The 18735-nt window shown below is 39.1% G+C and overlaps 1 protein-coding gene across 2 annotated transcripts in view; it reads left to right on the top strand.

The window, feature by feature from the left end:
• The window catches only part of PIGN (phosphatidylinositol glycan anchor biosynthesis class N), a 284334-nt gene that overhangs the window by 231582 nt on the left and 34017 nt on the right, over nt 1-18735 (top strand). For both annotated transcript variants that reach the window (XM_075212942.1, XM_075212943.1), the window contains 3 exons: nt 13174-13260; nt 15867-15922; nt 16687-16762. In XM_075212942.1, the coding sequence (XP_075069043.1) occupies nt 13174-13260; nt 15867-15922; nt 16687-16762 (219 nt within the window). The remainder of the gene's footprint in view (nt 1-13173; nt 13261-15866; nt 15923-16686; nt 16763-18735) is intronic.

Here is an 18735-nt window from a genome sequence, read left to right as displayed (position 1 = left end):
TGTGAAGAAAAATCCACGATATAGCAGTACTGTATTAACAAAAATAAGGTGCATCCATGCGTAGCCGTGATGTTCAGTCTTAATTGGATTTTCCCCTTAGTATCTTCTGTTTGGCATTACACACACACACACACTGCATGTTCATGGAATAGACGTTTTTGTAGTAATGAAAAGATTCTTCCATTCCGTGCAGTGGAAGGAGTGGCTATATGAGTGCAATAAATAGCACATTTAGTGTTCCACCTAGGGAAGCTCTCCCGTTCAGTCTTAGCGGAAAATGAATACATTGAGATCTATGGTTTTTTTAGAGCTGTCATGACCTGGAACAGACACTGTGGAAAAGGTGGATGTTAAAATCTGTCCACAGCTGCCACCATCGATTAAAGTAGACAACACAATAAGGCTCTGCTGATATCAGACTTCTCTGCAGGGTGCTACCCAGTCTGTCTCCACTCCAGGGTTCCCTGCCATCTTGAATCTAGTCACCTGATCCCTTTCGCCATACAGAGTGCTACTTCAGCCCAGCTGACCACAGCCTCCAATCAGGTGATAACAGTTAGTATAAAAGGACTTCCTTCCTTCCTGTTGTCATTGCAACATTAATGCTTCAGATGCCAGCCTGGTTCCCAGCAGTTTGTAGTCTTCTCAGTTATTCCTGCTAATGCAGTGCAGGCTGAAATCTAATTCTAGTCCAATCCAGCATTCCAGTTACAGTCTGGTCCCCTTTTGCTAAATTTGACCGCTGGTTTTCTATTCTTCACTACTTGCCAGTCTGCGGTGCCATTCATATTCTCTAGTTTCCTAAACTCACAGCAACCACCATCCGTACCAGTCCTTTCTCTTCCATGCAAAGGATCCTAATCAAGCCACCCACCTTTTTGCACATAGTCACCAGTTCTGCTCCAGAGACAAAACCCAGCCTGGGTACAGACAGATCCTCCGGCTGTACAGTTATATTTTTTTCTGAATAAGTTTGCTGTGTTTAACATAAAGAACTCTATTTATTAAAGGACAAAAAGCCATATCACCAACTAAAACTTGAGTTTTCACCAGTGGTAGGGCTTATTTGTGCTTTGCCATATACACTGATCTGCTACAACATTAAAACCACTGACAAGTGAAGTGAATAACATTGATTATCTCGTTACAATGGCACCTGTTAAGGGGTGGGTTATATTAGGCAGCAAGAGCACTGACAGTTCTTGAAGATGATGTGTTGGAAACAGGAAAATTGGGCATGCGTGCATATAAACGACTTTGATAAGGGTCAAATTGTGAAGGCTAAACGACTGGGTCTGAGCATCTCCAAAACTGCAGGTCTTGTGAGTTGTTCCCAGTATTTAGTGGTTAATACCTACCAAAATTGGCCTAAGGAAGTAAAACTGGTTAAACGGCGGTAGGGTCATGGGCGCCTAAGGCTCATTGATGCACATTGGGAGTGAAGGCTAGCCCGTCTTGTCCAAACCCACAGAAGAGCTACTGTAGCACAAATTGCTAAAACATTTAATGCTTGCTATTATAGGAAGGTTTAAATCTAGATGGATAAATAAACACTAAGTCAAAACAGGCGCAGCAATCGCAAAATCAGAAAGGCAGCTTGTAGCACAATCAACAAATAGGTCACACCAGCAACCTACTAACAAAAAGTAACAATAAAACAAATTATATACTGACAAGAGCCAATCGAAAAGGAAGCCGTAATTGTCTGGAACATATATCAGAAAAGTGACAAATAGAATTATAAACAATCTATCACCTCCTGGAAAAATTCTGCCAAAAGATGGATATATTAAATGTAATTCTCTGTTGATGTTAACAATATATCAATATCTGCATACGTGAAAAAAAAAAAAGAGAAGAAGAAAGGACTTGCACATAGATAGTAATAGGGAATTTCTAAAATGAAATAACAATTCTTAATCCCGTATTATGCAAACACAATGCCCTCAAATCAATATATGCACAAATACCAAACAAATGTGAAAAAAAAAAAAAGTCCTCACACAAAATTTTCCATACAGTGTATTTGTCATTGTTCACGGATTCAGCTATCATTCGAACTCTGAGTCGGCGGTCTTTTCGAACAATCGGACTGATTTTTTTTTCTACATTTTCTTGAAGTGCAGGGTCGTCAAGGGCGTTCATCATCTTCGACATTCTCACGTCTCTCACTAAATCTTTTGTGCCACTCAAACACACGTGCACAAGACAGGCAATCATTCCCATAGGCCGTAGTAAGCATTTGAAAACATTCTGATGATGTTTTGTGCAATTTTAGTAAAAATTTCAAATTGACACGTTCAACTTTTAAATTTAGCATTTTTCGGCACTCTACAGAAGACACAACCAAACTAAATGGTGACTCACAATCAACTGAACGCCATAGAGTGTTGCTGCTTGTCATGCAGGTTCAAACAGGTTCAAGGTTACTACATATGCAGTTATAAGCGGTTCTGACTGCTTTGTTTACTAGGTGGAATCACAGTGACGTTTTTTAATAGACATACCTCGTATAGCAGCGGTACTGCATTATGTATCGCTGCAATTTGCAGTATTACACAATGTTTATTACCGATGCTGATTAATAAATAGATCCTTATATAATTCATTATTTTTTATTTGCTTTTGATAACATAATTACTTGTATATTTGAGATATAAACCAGAAATACAGCAATACATACAGGGGTGAAAGAGTGCATTGCTGGGCCCCATAGCAAAATTTGGGTAGGAGCCCAGTGATGCTGTTCCAGCCCCCAGACTCAAAGGAGCAGAGTGGAGGGCTCTCTTGAGTCTCAGAAGAGGCCTCCGCTCTGCTCTTCCACCTGCTGTAGTTTCGCCCTTAAACATATAGTATAACAATAATGCACATAACATGACAGCAATCAGGAACAGTGATCCATGTAGTTGCTTTGTCCTTTTAAATATCAAACCCTATTATGGATTGGTTTGCAGCGGATTAAGGAAAAGCGTTGAGATGCTAATCATTCTCCCATTATTTACACACTGGTTTTGCAGAAAACAACTGCGCTAATTTCACCTTCAAGGAATTCAATACATTTGTTTACTTGTGTGATTATTGGTTTTCTAGTCTTTGGTGAAGGTCACTTTTATAAGTAGGAAAGCTGCTGAATATGAAGTGATGCCTGGCTTGTAGCAAGCCAAATATTGTGTACAGTGGGAGCTGGATAACATGATCCTGTTTCGTATAACTTATAGGTCTGAGTCTTCATGTGAGCATAAGATGTGCTAACAATTCTGTCTGTTCTCCAGGAAACACTAATTTAGAATGTCACATCAGCCCTACCACTTGCTTGATAAATTTTACTTAACTTCTTTCCTTAGACAGAGTCCCAGTGGCTTCTTGATGCACCCATTTATTCCCAGGGCTCCTCTGGTTCTTTAATACAGAAACGGCAAATCAATTCTCTTCACTACTTGAAAATGGTGTCGGAGGGGTAATGTGAGTAGGAGAACCAGTCATAATCCATGACTTGTGATTGGTATTCCTGCTCAGACTTCTTTTGCCCGGGGCTTTGAAATTAACCGTAGGATCCCTGGGTAAAATGGCTGCATGGAGCAGCCACTGGAAATCTGGTTTAGGCTAAGAAGAAGGTTAGTAACATTTATCTAACAATTGGTAGTGCAGCTTTAAGAGTAGCAGTTCTAAAATTCTCAAAATGCTTTACAAAGTTGTACAGTTACAAAATAAAACATATTCAAAATGCTTTCAAAGGGAGGCCCTGCCTCTCTCACTTGCTGATATTGCAGCCTCGACCTGCTGCGTTTAATCCCTCTGGTGAAAATGCACCTCAATAAGGATTACTGGTCTAATGCATAGTTGCCTACTCTCCCGGAATGTCCGGGAAACTCCCAAATTTTTAGGAGTTATTCCGGACTCCCGAGAGAGCAGGCAAAAATCCCAGATCCAGCTTTTGGCAGTTGAAGATGGCAGTGGCGAAGCTAAATGCGGCATCGTGGCCCCACCACCTGCTGCGATTGGCTAAAAATGCCAGAGATTGACAGGGGGCGGAGCCTAACGGTGCACCGCACGTGGTCAAGCCCCCCTCGACAGACCCGCTCCCGGAAAGCTGCCTGCAAAAGTAGGCAAGTATGTTCTAATGCTGCTTTAATGTTAAGGCTGCATGAGAACCTACTGATACAAAACAGTTAACAATGTTTCTGTTCATGTACCTGTTTAAGCTTTTGGGGACAAAGTGGGTAATTGTTCATGTTGAAAGTCACATTTTCTACTGTACCCTAATAAAAATTGCACCATGTCACATGTTGCTTCATATGGCCTGAAGTTACAAACAACTTTGTATATGAGAATTCCCAATGCTTATGCACAGGTAATTTACAGTGTAAACAATTATTTTTATGGTCACATGGAAATGTTCTTGATTGTATTCTGAATCCTATGATCACTGTAAGTAGAAATGCTATTCACTTTTTTTTTTATAAATATATGAACTCCCTAATGCTGAAGAGTCATCAAACGGGCTTAAACAATAGCTGTATGATTCCAGTGATTGTAGACACTGCTATATACGCAAGGAATAGATAATAGCAATAAATACATGACTAAATAAGTTTTATCTTTTATACATTATATCAAACACAAGTTTGATATAATTATGCCAAAGTGTCTCTGGTTTCTTCACAGCAACTATGCTTGTAGTGCTCATACATTTTTCCTTGAATTACCTTGCAGTAGTAAAAACTGCCAACTAGACCAGAATGTCAGTGTTTACATATTTGAGATTTGACTTTGTATGTTGATTGCGCATTGTTAAAAATATGCTTTTTATGAGCACAGTGCAATTCTCTGTAGTAATATTATCTTTTATTCCAGGTTTAGGGTAAGTAATAGCCTTCTATCAAATATTATATGTTTACAGAGGTAGAGCTAAAATTAAAGCTCTGGAAATATATATTCTACACTATATAGCATTGTAATGGGGAAAAACACATTGAAATATGATTATTTTTTTGCTACTGAAAATGCTCACTTATGTAGCTATATTCAGTCACTTACCTTTTCTAAGCATGGTCTCTGCTGCTTGCGTATATGCCCATAGCTACTATTATTTTATTACAGTGTCAAAGTAGTGAAGGCTTGCTGTTCTTTCATGCAATAATCTCTCCCAAAACTGTTGAAGACTTTACTTTTATTAACTGCTGCAAGGGATTATGGTTTGCCATTTTGGGAAATTGCAGTAATTCACAAGGCAATGAGAACCAGTTAAAGAAAAGGGGTTGGAATATTGACAATGTCTGAAAGAACCACACATTACCATTTGGAAGAGAGCCTTAGTAAAGAGAACACACCTTACTAAACAACGATCATTTTGTGCTAGTAAAATAAAATGTTTCAAGCTTAACATGTTAATGTTTTGCAAACTAGAAATACAGCACATTTAGACTTTTTTTTAAAAAAAATGATCCAACACTTTTAAGAAGTCAAAAGTAAAAAAGCGCACAATGCTTCTCAGATCTACCTCCAAGTAAAGGTGCCTTTTTAGAGCCTTCTCTTAGCAAACTCTTAGTTTGCACTCACGCAATGTTTTTTTGTCAACTCATAGTCCAACTACTTTAATATAAGTATATATTGCATCTGGCAAATACAAAAGCATGATGTTTTAGATATTAGTACATTTTGGAATAAAAATCATGCAAGATTAATGTACGATTAGATAACATGCTATTAAAAGAATGTTAACCATAATTCTAAAGCCCAATATGTTATCTTGGTGTGCATGCAAGGCAGTTAGAGAAGGGTCTGTAAGCAGTATCATGTACATAGCACATTTGAATTGTATACATGTAGACAAAAGTGAATGTATAACAGCTTTTTAGACAACTGAAAACACAGTAAAATATGTCCTTTGTTGGCTCGATACATTGTCTATGGAAAGCAATCTTGTTGTTCCAGTTGGAATTCGGCCATGTGGAGGCACAGAATGCTTAGCGGAAAAATATGAGCTGACATAGATAACATCCCTACAATGTTGTTATAGTTATCCTGGCAAATGCTTTTATCCGCACACTGAAAGGATTAAATTGTCCAATTGTGTCTCTATGGGCCTGGTAAATTCCATATGCAGGAAAATGTGTGCTTTTATGATAGTTTAATCAACATAAATAGTTTTATTTTTCCAAGCCTTTTAACCACAATGAGCAAATTTTACAATACAGTCATAGAAGTGAAAGAGCTGGGACATATCATTTAGCATTGTTCATTATGTCCAAAAACAATCACTATTTCTCATCCTCTTGCTAATTCCCAATCCTTTCTCTTTTACATCTTTATAAATTTCATGTCTCAGGGCCCTTATTTTATATTTACTTTTGTGGGGCAGAATTGACTCCATTATCTCACCACATGGAAACGCGCAATATACCCTGATGCCAACAATGACGTATCCTTAAAGAGTGCTTTTCAGTACAAAAAAGAAGGTATTTTAGCAATGCTTTGTTATAAACCTTAAATAATGAATGAAAAAAACAAACCTCTTTATATTTCATTTTATTTTTTTATATCTTCTCCCTACAGCGCCTTTTTTTTTAACATATATATAATATACAAGTTAACCCTTGCATGATACTCATGCATTCTAGTCAAATCAAGCTACTTAAGGTGTTAAAAAGGTTCATGCATTTGGGCCTAGCCCAGGCCTCCTCAGGGGAAGAGCGTTACTTCCCGACGCAAGCGCCCTTTTTTAACGTGGTTTTGTCCACATGTCACCACCTCATAATTTTTATCCATCACCTCATCCTTCATCTTCATCGCCACATCCTTCATCAAGCTACTAAAGGTGTTAAAAACTCCCCACTGTCACCCTCGGCAACCACCAACCACTCCCAACTGTCACTTCTCCTTCAAGAAATATATAGGTCAGTGTATAACTCTGCCCAGCAGGTGGCGCTGCAGCTTGTTTTTGTTTTTTTCACACACGCCACTAGGCATTTATATAGTAGATATATATATATGTATGTATATATATGTATAGTATGGTGTTGATAACCTTTTTGTAGGGATAACAGCTTCCACTCCTCTTGGAAGGCTTTCCACAAGATATTGAAGTATTTCTGTGGGGATTTGTACTCATTCATTCTGTACAGCATTTATGAGGTCAGGCACTGATGTTGAACGAGAAGGCCTGGCTCGCAGTCTCCGTTCCAGTTCATCCCAAAGGTGTTCGATGGGGTTGAGGTCAGGGCTCTATGCGAGCCAGTCAAATTCTTCAACACAGAATTTGTCAAGCCATGTCTTTGTTGTCCTTGTTTTGGGCACTGAGGCACAGTCATGCTGGAATAGAAAAGAACCTTCCCCAAATTGTTGCCACAAAGTTGGAAGCATAGCATTTTCCAAAATGACTTGGTAAGCTGAAGCATTAAAATTGCCATTCAATAGAGATAAGGGGCCTAACCCTGAAAAAAACAGCTCCATATCGTTATCCTTCCTCCACCAAACTTCATAGTTGGCGTAATGCAGTCAGGCAGGTAGCATTCTTCCGGCATCCGCCAAACCCAGACTCGCCCATCTGACTGCCAAACAGAGAAGCGTGATTTGTCACTCCACAGAACACATGTTCCACAGTCCAGTGTCGGTGTGCTTTACACCACTCCATCCGATGCTTGGCATTGGTCCTGGTAACCTGTTCCATTAAGCTCCCACCCCCCAGTTTTTGTGCTTACATTAATGCCAGTGGAAGTCCACATATGAGCAGGATCAGCAAGCAGGTGCTGGCACCAGTCGTGATGGTAGTCTTCCCTGTACGTCATCTGGTAAAGCCTATGTAAAAGTACATAGTCTTTTCAAATCAGGTAAAAAAAAACACACCCCAAATTTTTTTTTACCGTGTTGAAGTGAAAAAAGAACTGTAACTGATGAAAAGTTAACTGCCGATTAAAAAAAAATAAAAATAAAATTGCCAACATGCCATTCTACACACGCAGTGGCAAAAAAAGAATGAGGCCTTCACCTTTCTCTATTAGTGCCAGATCTAAAAAATGTTACTGAGCCTTCTTCATTGCTCATTGTGGTTAAAAGGCTTGGAGTCCAAAAGTGGTGCACAACTACTGTTATGCGTGAAAGCCGAGCTGCAGAAAAAACAGTAAGGCATTAGAGGAATATATATGCTCAGAATCAGAAATGACACCAATCCCTGTGGAGAGTCCATCCACCAGTGGTATGTGTAATCATGAGCATTCTGATCGTGTACCCATAAATAAGGGCCCTTTCAGCCTCTCTGCTGATGTGTGCCTGAACAGCCCGAGTGTAGCCGGTGATAAACCAATTGAGGATGCCACTTTGGAATTAGAAGAGGATGAGGGGGAGATTTGTGTAGGCAAGGAGGGCGCTAATGAGGATGTTTATGAGGATGAGGTTGTTTGTGTAAGTCCTGCACCAGTGGCAGCAGTTCTGGCACGTGACAAGAAAAAGGCCATTGTCATGCCTGGGCATAAAGCAAACAAATCCACTTGTGTGGAATTACTTCTACCCAAATCCTGACAACAGTTGTATAGCCATTTGTAGTGCATTTCAAGCCACAGTCAGTCGAGGGAGGGACTTTAACCATCTTGGAACCTTCTTCCAAAAAAATAACAAGCACTCCATCATCAACTAGGACCCTTCTGTCACCTACATCACGAAAGCTGCAATCTACACCCACAACACCATCCTCATCAATATTCTCAGTAGTGCTCAGAGTTAGCCCTGCATCCCACTTAGTAAGGCTGGATGACTCCTGCACTATAATTGATCCCTCTGAAGAATGTTTAAGCGTTAGTCCCACTGCTGCTGCTGTTGCTGCTGCTGCTGAGGGTGAATCTTTCTCCCATAAGAAGGCCAAGAAAAAGAGCAGTACTACATTACAACAATTAACTGTGAAACAATCATTTGCTAGAGTAAGCAAATATGAAAGCAGTCACCCAGTGGCCAAGCAAATCACAGACGTCATGGCTACTATGCTAGTGTTAGATTTGCGTCCAATATCCACAATAAACGCAGCTGGTTTTTCAGTTAATTGAGGGTTTGTGTCCGCGTTACAAAATTCCATCGCAACACCATTTTTCCCATAAATCTATTCTGCAACTATACCAAAAAGTTTGTCAAAATGTAGTGATTGCGCTCAAAAATGCCATTCTGCCCACTGTACACTTAACCACAGATATGTGGACAAGTGGAAGTGGGCAAACCAAATACTATATGACTGTGACAGCTTACTGGGTTGGTCATTCGCCTTCACCAGCAGGAAGAGCAGTAGCATGTACACCACTACGTAACATTTGTCACAGGCAGGCCACTCTTTGTATCACCGGCTTCACTAACAGGCATACAGCTGACAATTTGTTATAAAAACTAAGAGATGTGATTGATACATGGCTTATACCACTTGGACTCTCCCCACGATATGTCATTTCTGATAACGCCAACAATACAGTGCGATCATTACAGCCGGCTGAATTCCATCACATTCCTTGTTTTGCTCACACAATAAACTTGGTGTTGCAGAGCTTCCTAAGAAATAAACGTGAGGTGCAGGAGATGCTTTTGGTGGCCCGTAAAATTTTGGGACATTTATTATTATTATTATTTATTTATAAGGCGCCACAAGGTTTCCGTAGCGCCAAACACAGTACAGACAATGGACAGTACAGGGAATAACAGTACAGAACAATAAACCGCTAGTACCAAAACTTCAGAGGCTCCAGGCAAAGCAGATGTAATGGAGTAGGAGCAGAAGAGAAGGTAGAGAGATAGGAGGGAGAAGGGCCTGCTCATAAGAGCTTACATCCTAAAGGGAGGGGATTTCCGGCATTCTGCCACAGCATGTAGGAGATTGCAGCAGCTCCAAGAACATTTTAACTTGCCCTGCCATCAACTTAAGCAAAAGGTGTTAAGGTGGAATTCCACCCTGTGCGTGCTCCAATCAGCATCAGCGCTGCAGCACTGTCATACCCAGCGCCGGGAATCCACTATAGCGTCCCGTTGTCTAGCAACGGGGCGCACTGTCTTGCAGAGGTTGGGCAGGCAAGAATCCGGAAGTGATGCGTCTGGTTGCTAAGCAACCAGACGCGCTGGGCGGAAGAATAGGCGACCGTCCCGGAGAGATCGCGGGACAGCGCCTAACACACTCTTGCACAGTGGGGAATCCTTTCTGTGCTGTGCAAGGTGCTGAAACCATTTGAAGTTGTGAAGTGTGAAGTGAGTGTAGACTCGTGCTAGCTTGAGCCAAGTAATTCCCTTAATTCGACTATTGGAAAAGCAGCTTGAGAAACTGAAGGAGGAGATGAAAGAAAGCAATTCCGCAAAGTATGTTAGCCTTGTAGATCAAGTACTTAATTCGCTTCACAATGATCCTAGAGTAATTTCTTGAACTCTGATCACTACGTTTTGGCGACTGTGCTTGATCCAAGGTTTAAGACCTACATTGATTCTTTGCTTCAAAATGAGCGAGATGTGAACCTTTGCAAGGAGCTATTGGTCAGCAAGTTGTCCGCTGAACTGGGCCTTGGCTTGACGACGTCTCCTCCTTCAGTTTCCCAAGCAGCTGCTGCTCGTAAAAAAATTAAACTTTCAAAAGCAAAACAGGGATAACGCAGGGGGCAGACCACAACTGTTTAACATCTGGGCTGATTAGAAAGATTTATCAAAAAAATGTGTGACCTTGCCCATAATGCCATCCAATCCGAGTATTAACATGCAAAGGATGGTGGAGGATTATTTTCAAGAGGTAATTGATATGGAAATGTCAGACAGTCCCTTTCTTTACTGGGAAGAAAAACAAGCCATTTGGAAACCCATGTACAAACTTGCTTTGCAATACCTAAGCTGCCCTCCAGTGTGTTCTCTGATAGAGTATTCAGCACAGCCGGGAACCTTGTCAGTGATCAACGTAAGAGTTTACTTCCGAAAAATGTGGAAAAGATGATGTTCATCAAAATGAACTACTTCTTCCACGAGGAAGGCCTTTACCATCAAAGACATCCAAGCACTGACAGTTCTCTAATGGCGGATTCAAGCGGAGATGAATCAATAGTCTTTGATGATGATGTACACACTGATGAGGGTGAGGATGATGCTGAAGATGATGACGACAACATCTTTTTAAAACTTTCTATATAAATGTAGGGTGTAATCTACCCCGAAACAGGAAAGTAACTTGGGGCATTTCTATTTCACGTACAGTCTTTAAAGGCTGCTGTTTTGTCATTTCACTATAAGGGTAGGTTGTCTTACACAGAAAGACACCAAACTCCCTTTGTATTTCTATTTTATTGTACAGTCTATAGCGGCTGAATTTTTAACTTTTTTTGCTACAAGTGGATAGGGGGTCTGATACAGACAGAAACCAAACTGCCTTTGTCCATTTCTATTTATATTCTACAGTCTATACCGGCTGAATTTTTTTCTATTTTACTACAAGTGGAGAGGGGGTCTGATACAGACAGAAACCAAACTGCCTTTGTCCATTTCTATTTATATTGTACAGTCTATACTGGCTGGATTTTTTTTCTATTTTACTACAAGTGGAGAGGGGGTCTGATACAGACAGAAACCAAACTGCCTTTGTCCATTTCTATTTAACGTACAGTCTATGCAGACTGATTTTTTTTATATATAACTACAAGTGGAGGGTGTAATATACACCCAAAGATGATGGCTACATTGCCAATAGTAAGATGGAGAGGGAGACAACCAGGCTTGTCTGTATAATTTGCAGGCAAGTGTTAGAATTAAGGACGGCCTACCAGGGATGTATTTTTCTTAATTTGCATTACTAGAGCCAAACAGAAAAGATGCTTTGGGCATTTCTATTGACTCACTTATCCAAGAAACAGGTGGAGCACTAAATTAGGTTATTTTAGTCCAAAAAATTTTATTTTTTGCAGAAATTGCGAAACAAAACCAAAACACGCAAGGGCGGTTTTACCAAAACACAAAGGTAATCCAAATCCAAAACCAAAACACGGGGGTCAGTGACCATCTCTAGTTTATAGTCTATGAATAGAGCTGTGGTGACAACAGTCAATTCATTCTCTGTGGTGTAATTGGGGTTGAAATGGGTACACTAGTGAAGTGCTGGTAAAACATATGCAAGAAGGCAAATATTCCATCAAAGAGTTTTAATCATACCCTCCATCTATTTCAAGAAATGTCAGACTATCACTAAGCTATCTATGTAATGTAAAATTGAAAGTATTTCAATTGCACTCTGAATGCCCATCTACCGCAACAAGGTGACTTAATTTAATTGGGCATGTACACTAAGGGACGGAGTCAATTCAGTGCGAGGTCCCATACGAGTCTCCCGCAATGACATTCCACGGCCTTGTTCGGGATGAAATCTCCACTCATTTTTGCTCAGACATCAGAGCTATAATTAGCTATATCAAAAACAACAACAAAAATAATCTTACTGGTGCTTTAAAAAGGCATATTAATTATATGCACACTATTCAAATAACCCTCTGCAAAAGGATAATGGACTGGAAAATGCCATGTCAACTATGACATAGTGACCCACCCACTAGGTTTTTGGAGCCTGCCATGGAACATTCACCTGCAGACAGATTTATTTTGGCCTCGTCAGAGTGAGGCAGATTGTTCTGGTCAGTGTGAATGGCTTTAGAAAATGCAGTAGCGATAAGGAGACTTTCAGGCAATGCAACCTAGGAAAAATATTGAAGTAAGCCTTTCCAAAAGGAAAACACTATTTGTCAAAATTAGAGGAAATAAAAACCTTTTTTCATAAAACCTTATTTCACAATGTATGTGCTAATTTAAATCTATTTGCCGTTATTGGGCAATCTTATTCAACAGATATGGGATTGAAATGATCATTATCTGCTGAATGTATTAAACAGGTAATAATGGTAGCAAGCATCCAATGTAATTGTGGAGATCGACTAATGACAAGCATTTAGCTTTAGACACTGGTCTTGATGTTCTTTCTGTGAAGTATCTCTCTGATGTGGTACTTCTTAATGTCTCCCATTGTCCACATTTTACAAACTGATGATTTAAAGATGTTCTGTTTTGGTAGTATTACTGACACATGTCCATTTCATGCTATTTTTTGGGGGGGGGGGGGATGTGTCTGCCTTTATTAAAAGTGACTAACATGACGCATCAGATTTGATTTCTCTCTCTCTTCCTTTACAGCTTAACAGTATTGATTTCTCCTGCAGTACTGATATAACTCATTTTCGACAGCTAAATTGCGATGACATTCGAAGATCTTTCTTTTTGGTATCCTTTTTGTGTTTAATATATAGAAATTGATGATGAAAATCCATCCTTGGTATAACAATAATGATTTAGATAAAAATGTACTCTTATCCTGACAGTTGTATAGCTGTAGGTAATTTGTTCTTTGAACGTATGCTGTTATTTTCTGATTCCTCACCCCTGTTTATTTTAGACCGTTAAGGTAGTATAGTTTTATTGTTAGGAGGGAATATTTGCAGAGATGGAAGTAACAACAATTTGTATGATGGAAGTAGTATAGATTTTTGGAAAATATTGTGGTGTTTGTAGGAGAGAGGACTTGCAATTATGGGGTAAGAGGGTTTTCGAAAGATGATAAGGGAATGAAAGTGAGGATTTGTTTGCCTGGGGGTATTTTAATGATGGAAAATTGGAGATTTGCTTTAATAAACCGGTATGGGCAACAGTTGTTTGTGTAGGGGGATATGCAAATTGGGGGCATTTTAACAAATACGATTGGCAAAGTCCGCAACAAAAGGTCCAGAAAGCTTCTTTTATTTAATATAATAACAATTGTCATGTGTTTATGGAAACTGAAGAATTGACTATTGGAAGATGATTGATAGCTGATAGAGATTGGAGGTAAAACTGCCTGTCCATGCAAAGGAATGTGAGCAGGGGTGAGGTTAAGTAAGTAAGAGAATGTAAAGTGCAGTAAAAGTAAACTTCCCTAAATTCATTTGGGCAGGTAAGCGCCCACGAGTACGACTTGGTGTCTTGAAGAGGTCCTCGCAGGGTGGTGGTTTAGGTATACCTAACTTTTAAAAATATTACCTATCGGCACAAATCGATCAGTGTGTGTTATGGAACGGTCCTACTTCTGCTAGGGTTTGGGTGACATTAGAGGCTGAAAGTCTGGGAATGCTTACTCCTGCCTCCCTTCTGTGGATTCCAAGGGCACATCGCCCCAAAAAAGCTTTGTCTCATCCCATAATCTCCCACTCTGTGGCTATATGGGACACATCCATCAGGCTCTATGGTCTCTCTCCACATCTGTCACCAATAATCGTCCTTTTTAATAACCCTGACTTCCCTCCAGGCCTACACCATTCCGCGTTCCTTCCATGCCATTCCCGAGGGATACGTTTCCTAAATGACATAACTCGCAATATATCATTTCCCCAATTCGCGGACATTCAAACTACAATTGGCCTGCCCACACTGATATTTTATCAATTCCTGCAAATTCGCAATTTCCACTCCTTCACCAAATTACGTCTTATTTCTTGTCCTTTCACAACAATCAAAACATTGTGTATGCGCCAGGCATCGACGTCAGGTCTTATATCTAATATCTACTCTGAATTAGTTGCTCCCTCTATTCCTCCTCGTGACCCTCATGAGTTGGCATGGGAACATGATCTGGGCTCTCCTCTTGATGCGGAGGAGTGGTTGGAAATTCGGGACAATGCTGCCTCCAGCTCAATTTGTGTCCAAATAAAGGAAAATGTTTACAAACTCCTCTTCCGGTGGTACTATGTTCCTACTCGACTACAAAAGATACTGCCTGATTCCTCCGACAGATGTTGGCGTCTATGCTATGGCGCACGCTCTTTCTTACGTATATGGTGGGATTGTCCGAAATTGATTCCCTTCTGGCGTGAAATTAAAGCTTTGCTGGAAATGTTAATTCAAACTCCCTTACCCCTTGACCCTAAATTTTTCCTTCTACCCCTCGGGTTTCACATGGCCACTAGACACCAAAATAAACTCACTCGTCACATTATTTCAGCGGCCACTTGTCAAATTGCCATAGAGTGGAAGCAGGTTGCCTCCCCTTCATTTTCCGCTGTAACTAACAGGATTTGGCAAACGTATAGGATGGAATACATGACTAGTATTATACGAAACACGGCCAAATCTTTTAACAAGGTCTGGGATCCCTGGATGTCTTACTTCCAATACCGCTCCCCCTTTACCTAATCATACCCCCCTACTCATTTGTAACCCCTTCCCCTCCTAACTCATTGTCTCTGATTCAAGAGTGTTCTCTCCCACACCTCCCCCTCTCACCCCTTCATCTGTCTTTTTCTCATTTATCCTCCTCTATTTCTTTCTTCCTTCTTTTCTTTCCTTTTTTCTCTTTTAAATATAAAAATATACCGGTCTTTATTTCATAGAATCTGATTTATTTTCTCTCCAACACATGGAGAGCTCTGCTTCTCTACTCTATGTATTGATTATATTTTGTTTGATATAATATGTATCCATATCGCATTGTTAACTCTTTATGACCGTCAATAAACACTTGATTTAACAAAAAAACAGTAAAAAAACAAAAAAAAAGTAAACTTCACTTCCATCCCTGGTGAAAGAATGTTAAGCTAGTAATAGCATAAAAGCATTCAGTTATGTTTCCAGCATTGGTTCAACATTCCAATAATGTGTTTAATTTTGTGAGTTTTATTTTCTTTGTCGCAGTTTCACTATAAGATAGAAGCAGCGATGAGCAAAGTTACATCTGTTTGGTCACTTATCATGTTGTCGGAGAGATAAGACAATATAGCAGTCTTAGTCATTGCACAGGCAAGTTTCTGGCCATGTCAGCTTTTTCAGCTTAATAAGCATTTTCCTTAATGTTGCATTAGGTGTTCTTTATAGTGACAGCTTTCTTTGGGACTGGAAATATTGCATCAATTAACAGGTAATGCAAGAAATATAAACCAAAATGTGAATAATATTGAGACACAATCAAGAGAACTTTATTAGGCTAATTTTGAGCCAAATCGCAAAAATAAAGCTGTTGTATACAGTCCTGTTAGATAAATGTAGCATTATTTCATCATACTAAACGTCACAAATTCTCAGAGCTTAATCCATATTATTTCACATTGTGTGTATAATCATCGACTCATTGTGCTGTTTCCTTCAAGCATCCTGATGTTTATGATGTACTGTCTTTGGACTTGTGCACACAGCTTTTGGAAAACAATGCCCTTGTTTTTAATATGCTTTTTGTGTAGACCATTACTGTAATTTTTTCAGTAAGTAAAATGTATGAAATAAAGGACTGGCAGTGGAAGGGCAGAGTCTTGAGATGGAGGGGCAACCAAAGATGGTGTTTGCCAATCACATTTTCACAACAACAAATATGTTTTTTAAATTGTAAAAAAAAAAAATATAAATTAAAAAAATATGGGCATACTAAATGGGGATGACAGTGTGGTACTGTGGCTTGATGGTTGGCCTTACAATAGTGTATATTTTCATGTGAAATGGTGAGTGTTTCGATGTGTAGGTGACTCTACCTGCATTTCTGATCCAGGTTCCTCTTGTGCGGTCAGATAATGTCCTATTAATGTATGAAACATATAGCACACAATAGTTATGTAAACTGTTTATGTTAATGCTAAATTATATAAGTAAATTAGTTTTATGATCTCTCATGCTCTCTGTTTTTCCCCTCAGTTTTGATCCAGCCTCTGTATATTGTTTCCTCACTGTGTTTAACCCCTTTGTGATGGGTGCCCTTATGATGTGGAAGGTGAGTTGACATTCTTTCAGGTGAGAATACACCAGGTACAGAAGTACAGTCTAGTGGAACTAGGATTTAAATTCTATATCAATTCTCTATATGTGTATGTAGTCCAATAATTACTGGCACATCTCTGAGGCCATTAACAATAGAAGTGCATTGGGCTTCAATGTAAGTAACTATGCATTGCTTGTTGTAAGAGAGAGTATACTATATAGACTATATATTCCTTTGAAATATAAAAGCAGTGGCTCTGATGAGAAATATCTTCTCATGATCTTTATTTTGCAACGGTTTATAATTCTTTACGTTATGATCCTTTTTCTATCATTTCTTGGGCACTGTACAGGAAGATCTCCTACACGAAGTGTTTTGTGCATTAACAATTATTTGTTTTGCGCTAATGCAAACTAGAAAACAGTGCATGAAATAAAATACCTTGATATATGAATATTTAGTTATGCACCCCTAATTTATCACAGCAAATAATACCAGGTATGTGTGTTGTCCACCTTTTAGGGGTTTATTACAAATCTATCCTTTCCTCGACTTGTAATACTATGAAAGTTCCTATCAAGATAGATGTGCGGGTGTCACAAGATGTCCTACTCCCATTCATTCTCCAGGCACTGTTTCCAGATGAAGAGTATCTTTATTAGGCTTTATCGGACATCTCCGTTAAATTTTGAGAGTTGAATTTTGCTCACAATTTATAGATTGTGTATATTTGCAAAAGAGATATATATTTTTCAATGAGCACTATGTATGGATTAAACCATGCTCATTCTTTCTCGAAAACAACAATTTCCTGAATGTTAATGCGTACTATATGTCAGTATTGGTTATTTAGAATTCCTTGCAACTGTATTTTCACAATGAAACATGGCACTTCATACATAATAAGTCGCATTTCGCATGCTTACAACTACAGCTGATATTTTGAGCTATACGTATTTGAAACTTGCCACCGCTTATTCTTGGAGAGGCAGATCACATGTGCTCACTTATAAGTGCAGTGCACTACGTGTTTGCAGGTGCAAGTTAAACATACCCTTTTAATGTGCCTCTCATTTTGGGTTATGCATATCTTTGAAATATATTATACTTACTCAGAACAAATTCAGCACCTATACACGACGGTGCAGTTTCGAGTTGAATTTCTGCATATTTGCTCCAGCCTTGCACTAGAGTTACAGTTTTATGCATCTTAAGATATGTGTAACTCAAAATACAGATGAGGAAACATAAGTGTGCAGACGCATATGCAAGCGGTAGTCTTTTATGTTCAACTCTAAATCATCCCCTAAGTATATTATTATATAAAGGCAAGGTTGGTGTTTTTATGTATTTCTAGATTTCTGCATAGATATGCTTTATGGCCAAGGTCTGTTTTCCCATAAAAGATTCAGTATTTGTCATGTAGTCTATTTTAAATACTTGGTTTTCAGCAGCAAAAAAATAGCAAAGAATAGCTTTACAGACTCCATGTCAAAGTGCTGTGCCACATATCCACTTAATAATTAATAAGAAATATAGTCATTGCCCACAGTGGCTTCTTAACAATAGTCTCATTTTTGCTGTAACTGAGAGGGAAACGACTGTTTTAGAAGCCATGTACCTTTAAAATCTCATTAATCTCTCAACTGTAATTGCCTCTTTAATCTTGCACTAACACATTTACCAAGTTTTGAGTCACTTACTTTTCTTTATTCATGTCAGCTAACATTTTTTTGAAAGCTATAATATTATTCCTTTAAAATTGGTTAGAAAACTCAATATAGAAATGTACCCTGGGATTACTAAGAGTCTTGATTGAAGGATTCGGATAAGAGGTTTTCCTTGGCATGTGTCTCATACTTTATGAATCTAATGCATACGTTCTCTAAGCCACAAATTGCGCCTTCTCATGCATTAATCAGAGCTCATATTCCTGTATTCATTTTGGTGTCTGTGTAACCTATGAATATGTTTATGAAGGGCAG

The sequence above is a fragment of the Mixophyes fleayi genome, chromosome 5, assembly GCF_038048845.1.
Source record: "Mixophyes fleayi isolate aMixFle1 chromosome 5, aMixFle1.hap1, whole genome shotgun sequence".
NCBI classification, from domain to species: domain Eukaryota; kingdom Metazoa; phylum Chordata; class Amphibia; order Anura; family Limnodynastidae; genus Mixophyes; species Mixophyes fleayi.
Note: the sequence above shows the minus strand (reverse complement) of the source record. Positions and strands in the feature narration are given on the sequence as shown.